Source organism: Bombina bombina, chromosome 2, assembly GCF_027579735.1.
Source record: "Bombina bombina isolate aBomBom1 chromosome 2, aBomBom1.pri, whole genome shotgun sequence".
NCBI lineage: Eukaryota > Metazoa > Chordata > Amphibia > Anura > Bombinatoridae > Bombina > Bombina bombina.
This window is the reverse complement of record NC_069500.1, coordinates 521422864-521442658: the sequence shown is the minus strand read 5'-3', so window position 1 is coordinate 521442658 and position 19795 is coordinate 521422864. Positions and strand designations below refer to the sequence as shown.

General features: G+C 38.4%; 1 protein-coding gene and 1 gene segment (V, D, J or C); both read right to left on the bottom strand.

The window, feature by feature from the left end:
* Nucleotides 1–19795, bottom strand: part of LOC128649177 (uncharacterized) — a 139325-nt gene that overhangs the window by 21576 nt on the left and 97954 nt on the right. For both annotated transcript variants that reach the window (XM_053702290.1, XM_053702289.1), the window contains exons 6-9: nt 6180–6491; nt 5675–6004; nt 5294–5557; nt 4827–5168 (exon numbers count right to left, since the gene is read on the bottom strand). In XM_053702290.1, the coding sequence (XP_053558265.1) occupies nt 4827–5168; nt 5294–5557; nt 5675–6004; nt 6180–6491 (1248 nt within the window). The remainder of the gene's footprint in view (nt 1–4826; nt 5169–5293; nt 5558–5674; nt 6005–6179; nt 6492–19795) is intronic.
* LOC128649179 (Ig gamma chain C region-like) overlaps nt 1–19795 on the bottom strand; it is a 430619-nt gene that overhangs the window by 313520 nt on the left and 97304 nt on the right.

Here is a 19795-nt window from a genome sequence, read left to right as displayed (position 1 = left end):
CAAAGGGCAGACCTTATTCAGGCCCGGGTTGAAAGAAATTATCGCTGACATTACAGGAGGTAAAGGCCATGCCCTGCCTCAAGACAGAGCCAAACCTAAGGCTAGACAGTCTAATTTTCGTTCCTTTCGTAATTTCAAAGCAGGAGCAGCATCAACTTCCTCTGCACCAAAACAGGAAGGAGCTGTTGCTCGCTACAGACAAGGCTGGAGACCTAACCAGTCCTGGAACAAGGGCAAGCAGGCCAGGAAACCTGCTGCTGCCCCTAAGACAGCATGAATCGAGGGCCCCCGATCCGGGAACGGATCTAGTGGGGGGCAGACTTTCTCTCTTCGCCCAGGCTTGGGCAAGAGATGTCCAGGATCCCTGGGCGTTAGAAATCATATCTCAGGGATACCTTCTAGACTTCAAATTCTCTCCCCCAAGAGGGAGATTTCATCTGTCAAGGTTGTCAACAAACCAAATAAAGAAAGAGGCGTTTCTACGCTGCGTACAAGATCTTTTATTAATGGGAGTGATCCATCCGGTTCCGCGGTCGGAACAAGGACAAGGGTTTTACTCAAATCTGTTTGTGGTTCCCAAAAAAGAGGGAACTTTCAGGCCAATCTTGGATTTAAAGATCCTAAACAAATTCCTAAGAGTTCCATCGTTCAAAATGGAAACTATTCGGACAATTTTACCCATGATCCAAAATGGTCAGTACATGACCACAGTGGATTTAAAGGATGCTTACCTTCACATACCGATTCACAAAGATCATTACCGGTATCTAAGGTTTGCCTTTCTAGACAGGCATTACCAGTTTGTAGCTCTTCCATTCGGATTGGCTACGGCTCCGAGAATCTTCACAAAGGTTCTGTGTGCTCTTCTGGCGGTACTAAGACCGCGAGGAATTGCGGTAGCTCCGTACCTAGACGACATTCTGATACAAGCTTCAAGCTTTCAAACTGCCAAGTCTCATACAGAGTTAGTACTGGCATTTCTAAGGTCGCATGGATGGAAGGTGAACGAAAACAAGAGTTCTCTCTTTCCACTCACAAGAGTTCCCTTCTTGGGGACTCTTATAGATTCTGTAGAAATGAAGATTTACCTGACAGAAGACAGGTTAACAAAGCTTCAAAATGCATGCCGTGTCCTTCATTCCATTCAACACCCGTCAGTAGCTCAATGCATGGAGGTGATCGGCTTAATGGTAGCAGCAATGGACATAGTACCCTTTGCACGTCTACATCTCAGACCGCTGCAATTGTGCATGCTAAGTCAGTGGAATGGGGATTACTCAGACTTGTCCCCTACTCTGAATCTGGATCAAGAGACCAGAAATTCTCTTCTATGGTGGCTTTCTCGGCCACATCTGTCCAGGGGGATGCCATTCAGCAGGCCGGACTGGACAATTGTAACAACAGACGCCAGCCTACTAGGTTGGGGCGCTGTCTGGAATTCTCTGAAGGCTCAGGGACAATGGAATCAGGAGGAGAGTCTCCTACCAATAAACATTCTGGAATTGAGAGCAGTTCTCAATGCCCTTCTGGCTTGGCCCCAGTTAACAACTCGGGGGTTCATCAGGTTTCAGTCGGACAACATCACGACTGTAGCTTACATCAACCATCAGGGAGGGACAAGAAGCTCCCTAGCAATGATGGAAGTATCAAAGATAATTCGCTGGGCAGAGTCTCACTCTTGCCACCTGTCAGCAATCCACATCCCGGGAGTGGAGAACTGGGAGGCGGATTTCTTAAGTCGTCAGACTTTTCATCCGGGGGAGTGGGAACTTCATCCGGAGGTCTTTGCCCAAATACTTCGACGTTGGGGCAAACCAGAGATAGATCTCATGGCGTCTCGTCAGAACGCCAAGCTTCCTCGTTACGGGTCCAGATCCAGGGATCCGGGAGCGGTTCTGATAGATGCTTTGACAGCACCTTGGACCTTCGGGATGGCTTATGTGTTTCCACCCTTCCCGATGCTTCCTCGATTGATTGCCAGAATCAAACAGGAGAGAGCATCAGTGATTCTAATAACGCCTGCATGGCCACGCAGGACTTGGTATGCAGATCTAGTGGACATGTCATCCTGTCCACCTTGGTCGCTACCTCTGAAACAGGACCTTCTGATCCAGGGTCCCTTCAAACATCAAAATCTAATTTCTCTGAAGCTGACTGCTTGGAAATTGAACGCTTGATTTTATCAAAACGTGGTTTTTCTGAGTCAGTTATTGATACCTTAATACAGGCTAGGAAGCCTGTTACCAGAAAGATTTACCATAAGATATGGCGCAAATACTTATATTGGTGCGAATCCAAGAGTTACTCATGGAGTAAGGTTAGGATTCCTAGGATATTGTCTTTTCTACAAGAAGGTTTAGAAAAGGGTTTATCCGCTAGTTCCTTAAAGGGACAGATTTCAGCTCTGTCCATTCTTTTACACAAACGTCTGTCAGAAGTTCCGGACGTTCAAGCTTTTTGTCAGGCTTTAGCTAGGATCAAGCCTGTGTTTAAAACTGTTGCTCCACCATGGAGTTTGAACTTAGTTCTTAATGTTTTACAGGGGGTTCCGTTTGAACCCCTTCATTCCATTGATATCAAGTTGTTATCTTGGAAAGTTCTGTTTTTAATGGCGATTTCCTCGGCTCGAAAAGTCTCTGAGTTATCTGCCTTACATTGTGATTCTCCTTATCTGATTTTTCATTCAGACAAGGTAGTTCTGCGTACTAAACCTGGGTTCCTACCTAAGGTGGTCACTAACAGGAATATCAATCAAGAGATTGTGGTTCCATCTTTGTGTCCTAATCCTTCTTCGAAAAAGGAACGTCTGCTACACAATCTAGATGTAGTCCGTGCCCTGAAATTTTATCTACAGGCAACTAAGGATTTTCGACAAACGTCTTCCCTGTTTGTCGTTTATTCTGGTCAGAGGAGAGGTCAAAAAGCTTCGGCTACCTCTCTCTCCTTTTGGCTTCGTAGCATAATACGGTTAGCCTATGAGACTGCTGGACAGCAGCCTCCTGAAAGAATTACAGCACATTCTACTAGAGCTGTGGCTTCCACTTGGGCCTTTAAGAATGAGGCTTCTGTTGAACAGATTTGCAAGGCTGCAACTTGGTCTTCTCTTCATACTTTTTCCAAATTTTACAAATTTGACACTTTTGCTTCTTCGGAGGCTGTTTTTGGGAGAAAGGTTCTTCAGGCAGTGGTTCCTTCCGTATAAAGAGCCTGCCTGTCCCTCCCGTCATCCGTGTACTTTAGCTTTGGTATTGGTATCCCATAAGTAATGGATGATCCGTGGACTGGATACACTTAACAAGAGAAAACATAATTTATGCTTACCTGATAAATTTATTTCTCTTGTAGTGTATCCAGTCCACGGCCCGCCCTGTCACTTTAAGGCAGGTAATTTTTCCATTAAACTACAGTCACCACTGTACCCTATGGTTTTCCTTTCTCTGCATGTTTTCGGTCGAATGACTGGTAATGGCAGTTAGGGGAGGAGCTATATAGCAGCTCTGCTGGGTGAATCCTCTTGCACTTCCTGTTGGGGAGGAGTTAATATCCCATAAGTAATGGATGATCCGTGGACTGGATACACTACAAGAGAAATAAATTTATCAGGTAAGCATAAATTATGTTATATATATATTTGCTGTATATATATATATATATATATATATATATATATATGTTTTCTAAATTATAATTAATTAATTAACCATTTGAAGTCAAAAAGAGGGCTACTCTATCTTTTTTTTTCTACTGCAAAGGTTTGACCAAAAATGCACATTGGCAGGATTGAGGGTCCTTTTGTTTGGGGGTACAGTGAAAAGAAAAAGCATGTACTTGGTTGACAAAACCAAACCACAGTAGTAGTAGTGTTTATATAAGTATAAGACTACAAACAGCTTCCATATTATATTTAATGTGCCTTTAAGTGAAAACCTGAGTGAAATATGTAATCATAATATGCATTTATTATTTGTCCTTTTCATTATTTTATATCATCATCAAGTATAGTAAGTACAAACAATTCAAGAAATATTTCTTCCACTATTAAAAATATTTGAATATGAATATTTTGATACAAAACAATTACATTTTATAAGCATATCTTCCTTGGATGTAATTAAATTAATTAAGTTGTATAACAGCAAGCATTGGCCATATGGTCAAGAAGAGAGCAGTCTTTATAAACAAATTACCTAGAATGGATTTTAGTCTACATTATTTAGCTATTAAGCTCTACCACTCTCGTAGATGGAGGTTTATCATGCGTGGCATGTTGTGCTCGTATTACAAGTTGAAAATAGAAAGCCCGTTAATGAAATCCCAAAGTGTGCGAAAAAGTTGAGCGGTTGGGTTAGCACACATGAAGAATTGATATCTTCAGTGTGTGTTATTGAAATGTTAAATATAAACTATTAAAAAATATTAATAAAAATGATTTGAAATTATTATTACATACTGTAAAATATTCTAAATAATCCATAGAATATAAATATTTACAGTAAGTATAATTGTAAATAATTTTTATTAATATTTTTAATAGTTTACATTTAATGAGTGTAACTGTACTTTTACATGTATTTTTGTGGTGTTTTATGCAACTTTTTTTTCTTCACCTACCCTTTACACAAGCTCTAAAATTGCTCTAAGATAACATGCATTAAATTTGATTGCACTCGACCAAATGCGTTTACCTTAACTCGTAATACATGCATTATTTCCATTGCACACAAAAAGCTGAAAAAAGCTGATATTGCTCTTGCGGTACAGTTAGCGCACTGTTCATGTTCTAGCCGAGTATTGGTTATTACAACTTAATTATAATATATGTTTACCAAAGGAATCTTTTATGTTACTCCGTATGTTAGCTCTTATGAAGACTTCTGTCGAGATGTGGGCCACCAGACAAGAGTAATTTGTTCCTTTCAGCCAATCAGTCATGGAGACAGACAGGTGACTTATGACTGAACAGTCCCTTTTCTTATGGTTGCAGTAAATTTCATTGGTATCAGGAATGTCCTCACTGATTGTTGTTTCATTTTCCTCCCACATGACAAATAGGTCTTCTGGGTAAAATTCTTTCACCAGACAAATCAGAGTCAACTTGTTGTCAGAAGTTACACCCTGTGTGGCAGGGGGCATTATATGGACAATTGGCTGTTTTGTCTTTTCTGACACTGTGGCAATAAATATGATTTTATTTCAACATGGAATTCTACAGTTTAAAATTAAGTAAAAACATAGGATGAACTTTAGAGAAAAATGTATTTACATATTTAACATCTTTATTGTTGACACTTACTTATACTTTCAGAACTGGGACAAACATCCTTCTGAGACTTCAGTTCACATGTCACATTTGAAATGTTTTTCCACTCCTGGAGACTAACTTGTATGCTGCGCTGCTGACATATAATTTCATCAAAGGAAATATTTGTCTTTTTTACCAGATTAAAAGCTGCAGTTAACACATTCTTTTTGCATGATATATATTTGTTTTCATTTAGAAAGAGGTCTCTAAAAGAGGCTTTTGATTTGGTATTGCTGGGTTCAATGCAAGATGCATCTGGAAGAAGAAAGAAGTTGTCAAGAGAGTAGACATATTTAGAATAATTACATCATAAGACGAAAATCTGTATTTTTATACCTAATCATTACAAAAATGTAATACTAATTGGTTTACCAATAGGAGCACTGATGTTTTTCATTATGTGGACGTCCAAGGAGATGTGGGCTACTTGGCACATGTAAGTCGTCCTGTTGAGTAATGAAACTTTGGTGGTAGATAGCTGACTAACAAATGTGCAATCCTGGTTTTGAGGGTGACAACTGATTTCTTCAGGACCAGGCGCTTCCTGCTTAACTTCAGTTCCATTTAAATTCCAAGTCACCAATAGATAAGCTGGGTAAAAACTCTTCACCAAACAAATCAGAGTCAGCTGATTTTCTGAGATCCCATTTTCAGAAGCAGCAATAAATAAATGGACTCTAGGTGACTTCATTTTTCCTGTCACTGTGAAAACAAATCACATGTATGCTATTGACAAAGAATGTCACAAGAATGATGGATTTTATTGATCCTTTTTATCACGGTTTAAGCATAATTACCAATGAAGCAATTATTCAAAACTGATTACCAAACGTATGCATTTCATTTTGAGTATTAAAGCATAAGCATATACACTTACAGTATGTGCTTTTGATGCTCAGTGATGTTGGGATGACATCCTGGGGAGGTTTCAGTTTACATGTTACATTTACAATACTCTTCCACTCTGTGAAACTGAATTGGACAGTGCTCAGTATCCATTTTGTGTCTTTAGGTGAGATGGCTTTAGGTTTATCCGGGATTTGGTTAAAATTTCCATTTGGTGTTATTTCCCATGTTATGGCCGTGTTTGGAACATTAGTTCTGCATGAGAAGTCAATAAACTTGTTCAGAAATACGTCTTTGATGGATGGATTTAATATTTGTGCTTCTGGTACTATGGGAGGGAGCTCTAAAAAAAAGAAATAAATAAAGATAATTTCACTTTTCTATTAGTACAATATTAGGATAAAGAAAAATAAAGGAGTAATATATTATCTGCTACTAAATGAGCATCCTACCTCTGAAGAATATTTAAACCTTAATGCAAAATGTTGTTATTCATGGGTATCTTCCAAAATATGTGATTGAACACATTCTGCATTCATTGTGTACTGAACTATATTTACATGCCTTGTTACAGTTTTAATTATAATGCACACATTAGAGAGCAGTCCAGTTTTGTATTTTCAAATGTCCATCCTACTTTAATTGCTTTGGGGTTATGTCCATCTGCCACACAGAATATTTTTCCCTTCAGATTCAGGTGATTGAAATACTTGAACCAAGGGTGGTGCAGTGTCTAAGAAATAAAAAGTGGCATCAAAACTGCTTTGTCAAAAAATAAGGCCTTCTGATTCCACAAAGCTGTATCTACTGTATATTGTTGCTGCAGAGCATACTTTGAAGCAAGGACTTATGGAATCTTAGCCTAAACTATAGCTACAGACTTTTGGTGTGATTTTTAAACTTAGTTTTAAAGCATTATTGTACCTTGGAATAGAACTAAAAACAAACAGTATTATCTTTGATAATCTAATAGAGTTACTTGACCAATATCTAAAAGAAAAGTCCATTAGCTTTGTATTTATCAGCTATATACCATTTCTCGTAATGGTGGATCACAAATCAGAGTAAATTTTGCTGCTAAGCTCATAAAAGTAAGTGGCCAAAGTTGAGGTCCCAGAGAACAATGCTGAAAAAATCCATATCTGGGATCCTTATCGTACATTGTATGGAACCAGCTACTTCATTCTTTAATAAGATAGGAAATTAAGTTATGTGTGCTTAGTAAAAGTGTAATATATTTAGCAACAAATTCAGGTAAGGAAAATGTATGTTTCCTTAACAAATACAGCCAACAGATGTATCACAGGCACACACTTTATGTAAAGAGTAAGAATGAAATGGAATATATGGGTCAGTTTAAGAATTGTGGAATTTAAGTCCTTATTTGGGACATTCCTGTAGGGGTTTGGACAGCTAGCTAGTAACTACTTTATTTAGTGTTTTTGATCTTTTATCTCAGTAAAATGATGGGCTCCTTTTTCACCTTGTTTTCCTTTAAATTGGAAATTAAAATAGCGTTTTTATAATAGCGGCATCAGATTTTAACAACCTGGACTCACGCTACAGAAATGTAAAGGCAACTCATAAATATTTTGGGTTGGACATAAAAAGTTATGTTAAGATGTAGTAAATTTGGAGGTGGAATGAGAATTAGAAGAAAGTAAGAAGAGTATTTGGTGCACATAAAAATATCCTTAGGGTAGTAGGCAGTTACCTATTCATCTGGCCTGTACAATTTTAAACAGACATCGTCATAGTAACTGAAATTGAATATGGGTTAATGGGGTTAATGTAGTTTGTGTATATGTTATGCAACTAAATAAAGTGGTGTTTATTATTAGTGTTTATTGGTGTTTATGATTAATCTGAATGCTTTTGTATCAATACCCTGTGTATAGATTTTTGTTGTTCATTTTATTGCAAAAGTCTTGATCGGGAAGATTGTAATCACCCAATTCACTGCTGTCCATGCATCATATGGGTGATTTTCTCGATAATCTAAAACAAAATTTTCCAATACAAAAATGGTGTTATCATTTAGATTGTGATCACTCAGAATTTAAAAAACACAGATCAGGAACCAAACCCCCCCACCCCACGGATAAATGGGATCAGAATGATTTGAATCGATCCCTTCATTAGCTGAGGGAAGGCCTTGTATTTTGGTTTATATTATTATTGTTTATTTTGCTGATTAGTCTTAGTAGCAAAGGAAATGGCACAGTTAAGTGAAAAAAGAACCATTCTGAATAAAGTTGTAGGTGAATGTGGTCAATATCATGCAAATCCTCTATTATTACTGCTAAACCTTAGTTGACTTATTATAAAATGTACAGTCTATGATGAAGTGAGGCACTGGCAGAGCTCCAATCAATACATGTGAGACTGTTGTTTCATCGTTATTTGTTGTGGACATTTAACTTTGTATACAATAAAGAGATTGATTTTATTTGCGGGTGTTTACACATTTTGGAAGAATAGGTAAAGGGAAATATATTATACTTTTTTTGGTTTAATATCATTTGAAATAGCTAGTTTTGCCTGTTGAAACTGACACCTATAGAGAAAATTTAAATTCTGCAGTATTGGCTATAAAAAGCTAAAGAAACTACAGGCAGCAGCTGTTTTCAACCTCCAATGTGATGTAGACAAAAGATAGCCCAGCCCATATGAATGGGTGCTCCTGTTATGACTTTGAATACAATGAACTGCTTGCCTGAGTACATTTTCCATTTAAGTTCTTGCTCATTTCTCCATTTTCAATCAATCCACAAAATGCATTTATCTGTTTATATTCTATACGAAACAACACAGGGCTAGATTACGAGTGGTACCCTGTTAAGCGTGATTGACGTAGCATGCGTATTACTAGTTGAAAGTAATTGCATTCGCTTGAGCGCAATTGAATTTAATGTGCATCGGGATATCGTGACTTCACACTTACGCTTATAAAAATTTGGGTTCGCGAACAGCAAACGCGAACTGCCGCAAATGTTTGCGAACCGGCGAACCGGGCGAACTGCCAAATACTTCAATAGGCAGGCTAATTTTAAAACCCACAGGGACTCTTTCTGGCCACAATAGTGATGGAAAAGTTGTTTCAAGGGGACTAACACCTGGACTGTGGCATGCCGGAGGGGGATCCATGGCAAAACTCCCATGGAAAATTACATAGTTGATGCAGAGTCTGGTTTTAATCCATAAAGGGCATAAATCACCTAACATTCCTAAATTGTTTGGAATAACATGCTTTAAAACATCAGGTATGATGTTGTGTCGATCAGGTAGTGTAAGGGTTACGCCCGCTTCACAGTGCGCAGTGTAGGTGATATACCTGCCCAGTGACCATGCTTTGCAGACCAGGTATCAGTGGTCAGATGGACCCTTGCCCCAACACTGTGTGCCAGACATGCCATTATAGCAGACTTATATGGCTTTGGCGTTGCTTTATGGTAATTAGAAGGCTGCTAAATGTCACTGCGCACCACACGTGTTTTATGCCCAGCAGTGAAGGGGTTAATTAGGGAGCATGTAGGGAGCTGTAGAGTTAATTTTAGCTTAAGTGTAGTGTAGTAAACAACCCAAAGTATTGATCTAGGCCCATTTTGGGTCTGGGAGGGAGGGTCTGCTGCTGATTGGCTGTAATGTGTCTTCTGACTGTGAGGTAGAGGGTCAAAGTTTACTCAATGATAAAGAATAGGGGGGGATCGAACATCGCATATGTTCGCCCGCCGCGGCGAACGCGAACATGCTATGTTCGCCGGGAACTATTTGCCGGCGAACTATTCGCGACATCACTAGTTAGGAACACTTTACATTCCTATTTTATTCACATAGAAGAAAATGTTATTTTTATTTTTAAATATATATTTCTATTTACAGTATAATAGTAGGGTTACCGTTTGCGCAAAATGCATTTCTTTTTTACTTCTAATACAAGCACAAACCCCACTAGCACAAAAAGCTTAACTCTAGCAGAGTTTTTGCGATTGTGAAAAAAATAAATACCGAGCCCCATGTAATCTAACCCTTATAATTTTTTTATAATTGTATTGGAGCCCTTCCCAGATAAACACTTTGCTATACACCATACAATTTTAAAATATTTTTTATTAATATTGACTTTTATTATTAAAAAGTGTATATATGTATGAAAAACTTTATTTTCATATGTTTTTTATGTGTTTTTTTAAACAAACAATTACACTTTACTTCAGACGTCCCAGAAAACGTTCATGAATTAAAGTTGGATTTTTTTATATACATCTGAGTGTAATACTTTTTTTACATTATGTTTTATATGTGTTTTGTGATTTTTATTAACACTAACACTTAACATCAGTTCTCAAGTCGTTCTAATTCTTTTAGTGCTATCTAGGCTTTCTCTCGAGCACAACCTATAACTTTCAATGTGTAATGTGAGTGCTATTTAAAGTGGTTGCTATAACCATTTAAAGTAAGGGTACTCTAGAGGGATGTTGGCCGCACTAAACCTTCTCTGGTAAATCTTATTTCTTTCATGTAATTGGCAAGAGTCCATGAGCTAGTGAAGTATGGGATATACAATCCTACCAGGAGGGGCAAAGTTTCCCAAACCTCAAAATGCCTCTAAATACACCCCTCACCACAACCACAATTCAGTTTTACAAACTTTGCCTCCTATGGAGGTGGTGAAGTAAGTTTGTGCTAAGATTTCTACGTTGACATGCGCTTCTCAGCATTTTGAAGCCCGATTCCTCTCAGAGTACAGCGAATGTCAGAGGGACGTGGAGTGTATTACCTATTGAATGCAATGATTTTCCTAACAGGGGTCTTTTTCATAGGTTCTCTGTTATCGGTCGTAGAGATTCATCTCATACCTCCCTTTTCAGATTGACGATATACTCTCATATACCATTACCTCTACTAATAACTGTTTCAGTACTGGTGTGGCTATCTGCTATATGTGGATGGGTGTCTTTTTGGTAAGTATGTTTTTATTACTTAAGACACCTCAGCTATGGTTTGGCACTTTATGCATTTATGTAAAGTTCTAAATATATGTATTGTACTTATATTTGCCATGAGTCAGGTTCATGTATTTACTTTTTGCAGACTGTCAGTTTCATATTTGGGGAAAGTTAATATTAAGAAATATTTTTCTTACCTGGGGTTTAGTCTTTTTTTCAATTGACTACTTGGTTTCAAATTGCGGGCTGTCTTAGGCTCACGGGTGCGCCAAATGCTACACTTTATTGCGTCATTCTTGGAGCAAGAATTCTTTGGCGCGAAAGGCACGTCCGTTAACGCAAGTTCGTCATTTCCGGCATCGTAATTGACGCAGAGGTTCACACAGGGTTGCGTCGTTAGTAACGCGAGTGTGTCATTTCTGGACATGGTTGGCGGCAAAAAAAAATTTCAGTTACGTTGTGCGTCATATTTATTTGCCCCATTGCTTTTGCCTCTTGCTTTTTTCTATGTCAGAGGGCTATGCTATTTGCATTTTTTTCCCATTCCTGAAACTGTCATATAAGGAAATTGACAAATTTTGCTTTATATGTTGTTTTTTATTTTACATTTGCAAGATGTCTCAATCTGATCCTGCCTCAGAAGTATCTGTTGGAACATTGCTGCCTGATGTCGGTTCTACTAAAGCTAAGTGCATTATATTTCCAAATGTCATTGTATGATAAACATTTTACATGCAGATATTGTATCCATCAGTTAATAGTACATTTCCTGTTGTTTTTCCTTCAACTTTTAATGTATATGTTATACCTATGAAATTTAAAGAATTTGCTTCTAAATTCTATTCAGAAGGCTTTGTCTGCTATTCTGCCTTCTAATTAATATAAAGGTCTTTTAAAACTTCTCATAAGATTGATTAAAATTCAAATGACCGACAATATAATTAATTATCCTTTTCTGATGAGGATCTATCTGATTTAGAAGATCTTTCCTCAGATATTGACACTAATAAATCTACTTTTTTATTTAAAATGAAGTATTTTCGTTCTTTGTTAAAGGCGTGTTAATTATTTTGGATATCATGGAAACTAGTCCTCTTGTTATTAGAACTAGTAAATTCTGTTTTTAAACCTCCTGTGGTTGCTCCAGAGGTTTCCTTTCCGTTCCTGATACTATTTCTCTTATAATTTTAAGGAATGGAATTAGCTGGGTACTTATTTTTATTCCTTCTTCAAGGTTTAAATTTATTTTATCTTTTTACCAGCAATTTCTATAGAGTTTTGGGAAAAGTTCCTCAACTTGTTGGGGCTTTTTCTACTCTTGCTGAATGTACCTCTATTCCTATGGAAGATAGTACTTAAGTTCTTTTTGATAGAGACTTGAATCTTATCTAAGGAAAGCTTATTTATATTCAGGTCGTCTAAGGCCTGCATTTTCTTTGGCTGATGTTGCAGCTGCATCAACTTTTTTGTTGGATATTTAGCGCAACAAGAATTGGATTCTGATTTATCTAGTATTGTTCCCTTTCTGCAACATACTATTCAGTTCTGATGCCATTTTTTTATATCATCAAGATTGATGTTAGATCTATGTCTTTAGCTATTTTTAGCTACAAGAGTTTGAGGCTTAAAATCTTGGAATGTTGATATGACATTTTAAGTCTAGATTGCTATCTCTTCTTTCCAAGGTAATAAGAGACCTAAGGGTAAATATTAAGCTTCTAAGTTGTTTTCGTTGTTTTTTTTCAATAAGGAACAAAAACCTAATCCTTCCCTATGGAATCTGTTTCCAATTGGAAACCTTCTTTAAAGGGAATCAATCCAACCCATTTAAGAAACCAAAAACCCAGCCCCTAATTCCGCATGAAGATGCAACTCTCATTCCAGCTCAGCTGGTAGGGGGCAGATTAAGGTTTTTTTCAAGAATGTTTTGGATAATTCGGTCCAAATCAATGGTTTCAAATAGGATTCTGAGTAAATCCTCCTGTGAGAAGATTTTTTTCTCTCACATATCCCAGCAAATCCAGTTAAAGCTCAGGCTTTTCTGAAGTGTGTTTCAGACCTGGAGTTTCAGGGGTAGTCATGCCAGTTCCTTTTCAGGAACAAGGTCTGGGGTTTTTATTCAAATCTATTCATAATCTTTAAGAAAGAAATTTCATTCAGACCAATTCTGAATTTGTAAATTTTGAATCGTTATGTATGAGTACCAATTTTCAAATGGTGTCTTTAAGGACTGTTCTGCCTTTTATTCAGCAAGGACATTTTAGGTCCATAATGGATTGCAGGATGTATATCTTCATATTCCGATTCATTCAGATCATTTTCAGTTCCTGAGATTCTCTTTTCTAGACAAGCTTTACCAATTCGTTGCTTTTCTATTTTTTGGATTAGCAACCACTCAAAGAATCTTTTTTAAAGGTTTTTGGTGCCCTGCTTATGTAAACCAGAGAGCAGGATATTGCGGTGTTTACTTTTTTGGAAGATATTTTGGTACTAGCTTAGTCATTCTGTTCTGCAGAATCTAACACTAATCAACTAGTGTTGTTTCTTCGGAAACATGGTTGGAGGATCAATTTGCCAAAAAGTTTCTTGATTCCTCAGACAAGGGTCACCTTTTTAGGTTTCCAGATAGATTCAGTGTCCATGACTCTGTCTCTAACAGACAAGAGACGTTTGAAAGTGGTTGCAGCCTGTTGGCACCTTCAGTCTCAGTCATTCCCTTCAGTGGTTATGTGCATGGAAAATTTAGGCCTCATGGCTGCAGCATTGGACGCATTTCCCTTTGCCCGTTCTCACATGAGACCTCTCCAGCTTTGTTTGCTGAATCCATGGTGCAGGGATTATACTAAGATATCACAATTGATATCCATAAATCTCAATGTTTGACACTCTCTGACATGGTGGTAAATAACCAGTGTTTAATTCAAGGGGCTTCTTTGTTCGGCTAACCTGGACTATGTTCTCTACAGATGCAAGTCTTTCAGGTTGGGGAGCTGTTTGGGGATCTCTGACAGCACAAGGGGTTTTGGAAATCTCAAGAGGCGAGATTACCAATCAATATTTTAGATCTCCGTGCTATTCTCAGAGCTCTTCAATTTTGGCCTTTGTTGAAGAGAGAACTGTTCATTTATTTTCAAACAGACATTTTCACTTACAGTGGCATTTGTCAATCAGCAGGGTGGGACTCACGGTCCACAAGCTATGAAGAAGTATCACGGATACTTGCTTGGGTGGAATCCAGCTCCTGTCTAAATTTCTGCGGTGCATATCCCAGGTATAGACATTGGGAGGCAGATTATCTCAGCCGTCAGACTTTATATCCTGGGGAGTGGTTCCTCCATCCAGATGTGTTGTCTTCCACAGATAGATCTGATGGCCTCTCATCTAAACAAGAGACTACCCAGATGCCTGTCCAGGTTCAGGGATTTTCAGTCGGAAGCAGTGGGTGCGCTGATACTTCCTTGGTGTTATCAACCTGCTTATATTTTCCCGCCTCTAGTTCTTCTTCCAAGAGTGATTTCCAGAATCATCATGGAACAATCGTTTGTGTTGCTGGTGGCTCCAGCATGGCCCACAGGTTTTGGTATGCGGTTCTTGTTCGGATGTTCAGTTGCCAACCTTGGCCACTTCCGTTAAGGCCGGACCTACTGTCTCAAGGTACGTTTTTCCATCAGGATCTCAAATCATTTAATTTTAAGGTTTGGAAATTGAACGCTTAGTGCTAAGTCACAGAGGTTTCTCAGACTCAGTGATCAATACTATGTTACAAGCTCGTAAATCTGTCTCCAGAAAGATTTATTATCGAGTTCGGAAGATCTACATTTTATGGTGTTCTTCTCATAAATTCTCTTGGCATTCTTTAGAGTTGCAAGAATTTTACAGTTTCTTCAGGATGGTTTGGATAAGGTTTTGTCTGCAAGTTTCTTGAAGGGAAAAATCTCTGCTCTTTCTGTTTTATTCATAGAAAGATTGTTAAACTTCCTGATATTCACTGTTTTGTACAGTCTTTAGTTCATATTTAAGCCTGTCATTAAATTAATTTCTCCTCCTTGGAGTCTTATTTTGGTTTTGAAGGCTTTACAGGGTCCTCCATATTGAGCCTATGCATTCTTTGGACATATACTTGGAAAGTATTGTTCCTTTTGGCCATCTCTTCTCCTAGAGTTTCTGAGCTATCTGCTCTTTCTTGTGAATCTCCTTTTCTGATTTTTCATCAGGATAAGGTGGTTTTGCAGACTTCATTTAAATTTTTGCCTAAGGTTGTGAATTCTAACAACATTAGTAGAGAATGTGTTGTTCCTTCCTTGTGTACTAATCCTAAGAATTCTTTGGAAAGATCTTTACATTCTTTGGATGTGGTGAGAGCTTTGAAATATTATGTCGAAGCTACTAAAGATCTCAGGAAGACTTCTAGTCTATTTGTTTTATTTTCTGGTCCTAGGAAAGGTCAGAAGGCCTCTGCTATTTCCTTGGCCTCTTGGTTAAAGCTTTTGTTTCTTCAATGCTTACTCAGAGTCTGGTCAAGCCCCGCCTCAGAGAATTTCAGCTCATTCTACTAGATCAGTCTCCACTTTGTGGGCTTTTAAGAATGAAGCTTTAGTTGATCAGATTTGCAAAGCAGCGACTTGGTCCTCTTTGCATACATTTACTAAATTCTACCGTTTTGATGTGTTTGCTTCTTCAGAAGCAGTTTTTGGTAGATAAGTTCTTCAGGCAGCTGTTTCAGTTTGATTCTTCTGCTGATGTTTTAAGTTTTTCTTTTCTTCATGAGAATAACTTATAATTTGGTCGTGGATTTATTTTTCAGCATATGGCTGTTGTTTATTTTTATCCCTCCCTCTCTAGTGACTCTTGAGTGGAGTTCCACATCTTGGGTATTTGATATCCCATACGTCACTAGCTCATGGACTCTTGCCAATTACATGAAAGAAAACATAATTTATGTAAGAATTTACCTGATAAATTCATTTCTTTCAAGTCCATGAGGCCCACATTTTTTTATGGTGGTTATTATTTTTTTGTATAAAACACAATTATTTCCAGATTCCTCTGTTGATGCTTTCTACTCCTTTCTTTATCACCCCACTACTTGGCTATTCGTTAAACTGAATTGTGGGTGTGGTGAGGGGTGTATTTATAGGCATTTTGAGGTTTGGGAAACTTTGCCCCTCCTGGTAGGATTGTATATCCAATACGTCACTAGCTCATGGACTCTTGCCAATATGAAATAAATTAATTTATCAGGTAAATTCTTACATAAATTATGTTTTACCATGGACTTGTATTGTCTAGTTGACTTGCTAATATTAGTAATGTCCAGTGATACTGCTTATCAAGTCCCACGCTATCCTTAGAGTGCCACTTGTGATCTGGCCCAATGTAAGCAAGTGCAATGAGAAAATTACTGTACCACCTTAACAATAAGTATTAAATATCAAAGAAAAAATATTTTTTTCTTGAAATACATTTTGAACATGGAATTTGCAACATAGGAACGATGTATTCTTATCTCCTGAGCTATCTAAACTTGAAAGCCTTTAAGTAGTTTTACATTTATAAATTATTTAATCATCAAAACTATACTGTTAGACCATCATATACATATTAAAAGAATTCCCATGCAAACTGTACACTATGAGGCCTATTTATCAAATGTCTGTCGGACCGGCAATACGCTCTCCATATTCAGCAATGCACCAGCAGCTCTTGTGAGCTGATGGTGCAACGCCGCCCCCTGCAGACTCGTGGCCATTCAGCCGCCAGCAGGAGGGTGCAGGGGGACAGGGTTATGGAGCAGCGGTCTTTAGACCGCTGTTTTATAACTGCTGCTTCTGGTGAGTCTGAAGACTCGCCAGAAACACGGGCCCACAAGATCCATATGGAGCTTGATAAAAGTTCCTCAAAATGTAAACTTTTATGTATTGCAAATTTATATTTTACTTTGAGCTTTTAATATTACTTATAAAAAATGCAAAATAAAAATAGAAGACACCATGACTAGGACTCGAGCCTTTGAAGTTCAGTTTAAAAACAGGTCGCTCTATCTTCTGTGTTTATTAGATACTTAACAGATGTGCATTTTTCCAAGGTATAAAGATATCACATAGAGAGACATAGGGGCCTAGTTATCAAGCTGTCAACCTCAAATATGCTGGAATTCCGCAGCGTATTTGTGGCGAGGCTGATTCGCCTTAGTTATCAAAGGCTCGAGACCGGCAAAAGTACAATTTTGTGACGTAAACTTCGATCCGCCGGACTCAGTCCGACACAGATCGATTCTTACGTCACTCCAGATGTTCCGCACACAAGTGCGGCACATTCTCACTACTTTTGCTAGCTATCAAAAAACTAGCAGGTACGCTCGGCACTTTTATGGCCCAGCGTACCTGGCTTTCAAAGCGCCAGCCTGGAGGCGGCGGATCCCATAGGAATCAATGGGAGTCTGACCATAGCGAAAGTACAAGTTTGCTGCTGACAGACATCCCATTGATTTCTATGGGAGCTGTCTACACCTAACACCCTAACATGTACCCCGAGTCTAAACACCACTAATCTGACCCCCCCTACACCGCCGCAACGAAATAAAGTTATTACCCCCTAAACCACCGCTCCCGGAGCCCACCGCAAGCTACTCTATACATATTAACCCCTAAACCGCCGCTCCCGGAGCCCACCGCAACTATAATAAATGTATTAACCCCTAAACCGCCGCTCCCTGAACCCGCCGCAACCTATATTAAATGTATTAACCCCTATCCTGCCCCCCCTACACCGTCGCCACCTATAATAAATTTATTAACCCCTATCCTGCCCCCCACTACGCCGCCGCCACTGTAATAAAATTATTAACCCCTAAACCTAAGTCTAACCCTAACCCTAACGCCCCCCTAACTTAAATATTAATTAAATAAATCTAAATAAATTAACTCTTATTAACTAAATGAATCCTATTTAAAACTAAATACTTACCTTTAAAATAAACCCTAATATAGCTACAATATAAATAATAATTATATTCTAGCTATCTTAGGATTTATATTTATTTTACAGGTAACTTTGTATTTATTTTAGCTAGTTAGAATAGTTATTAAATAGTTATTAACTATTTAATAACTACCTAGCTAAAAGAAATACAAAATTACCTGTAAAATAAATCCTAACCTAAGTTACAATTAAACCTAATACTACACTATCATTAAATTAACTAAATAAACTACCTACAAATAACTACAATTAAATACAATTACATAAACTAACTAAAGTACAAAAAATAAAAAAAGCTAAGTTACAAAAAATAAAAAATTAAGTTACAAACATGTTAAAAATATTACAACAATTTTAAGCTACTTACACCTAATCTAAGCCCCCTAATAAAATAACAAACCCCCCCAAAATAAAAAAAATCCTTGAGTCGTCTTCACTCAGCCGAGCCACCGATGGAACTGAAGAGGACATCCGGAGCGGAAGAAGTTAATCCTCCAAGCGGCGCTGAAGAAATCTTCCATCCGATTAAGTCATCATCCAGGCGGCGCTGAAGAAGTCTTCGATCCAGCCGATGTCATCTTCAAAGAGGCGCTGAAGAGGTCTTCTATCCGGGCGAAGTCATCTTCCAAGCCGGGTCTTGAATCTTCCTTCCGCCGACGCGGAACCACCTTCTTCACCGACGGACTACGACGAATGACGTCTCCTATAAGGGACGTCATCCAAGATGGCATCCCCTCAATTCCGATTGGCTGATAGGATTCTATCAGCCAATCGGAATTAAGGTAGGAAAAATCTGATTGGCTGATGGAATCAGCCAATCAGATTGAGCTCGCATTCTATTGGCTGTTCCGATCAGCCAATAGAATGCGAGCTCAATCTGATTGGCTGATTGGATCAGCCAATCGGATTGAACTTGAATCTGATTGGCTGATTCCATCAGCCAATCAGATTTTCCTACCTTAATTCCGATTGGCTGATAGAATCCTATCAGCCAATCGGAATTGAGGGGACGCCATCTTGGATGACGTCCCTTAAAGGAGCCGCCATTCGTCGTAGTCCGTCGGTGAAGAAGGTGGTTCCGCGTCGGCGGAAGGAAGATTCAAGACCCGGCTTGGAAGATGACTTCGCCCGGATAGAAGACCTCTTCAGCGCCTCTTTGAAGATGACATCGGCTGGATCGAAGACTTCTTCAGCGCCGCCTGGATGATGACTTCATCGGATGGAAGATTTGTTCAGCGCCGCTTGGAGGATTAACTTCTTCCGCTCCGGATGTCCTCTTCAGTTCCATCGGTGGCTCGGCTGAGTGAAGACGACTCAAGGTAGGATGATCTTCAGGTGATTAGTGTTAGGTTTTTGTAAGGGGGGTTTGGGTTAGATTAGGGGTATGTGGGTGGTGGGTTTTAATGTTGGGGGGGGTTGTATTTTTCTTTTACAGGCAAAAGAGCTGAACTTTTTGGGGCATGCCCCCACAAATGGCCCTTTTAAGGGCTGGTAAGGTAAAAGAGCTTTGAAATTTATTTAATTTAGAATAGGGTAGGGATTTTTTTTATTTTGGGGGGGTTTGTTATTTTATTAGGGGGCTTAGATTAGGTGTAAGTAGCTTAAAATTGTTGTAATATTTTTAACATGTTTGTAACTTAATTTTTTATTTTTTTGTAACTTAGCTTTTTTTATTTTTTGTACTTTAGTTAGTTTATGTAATTGTATTTAATTGTAG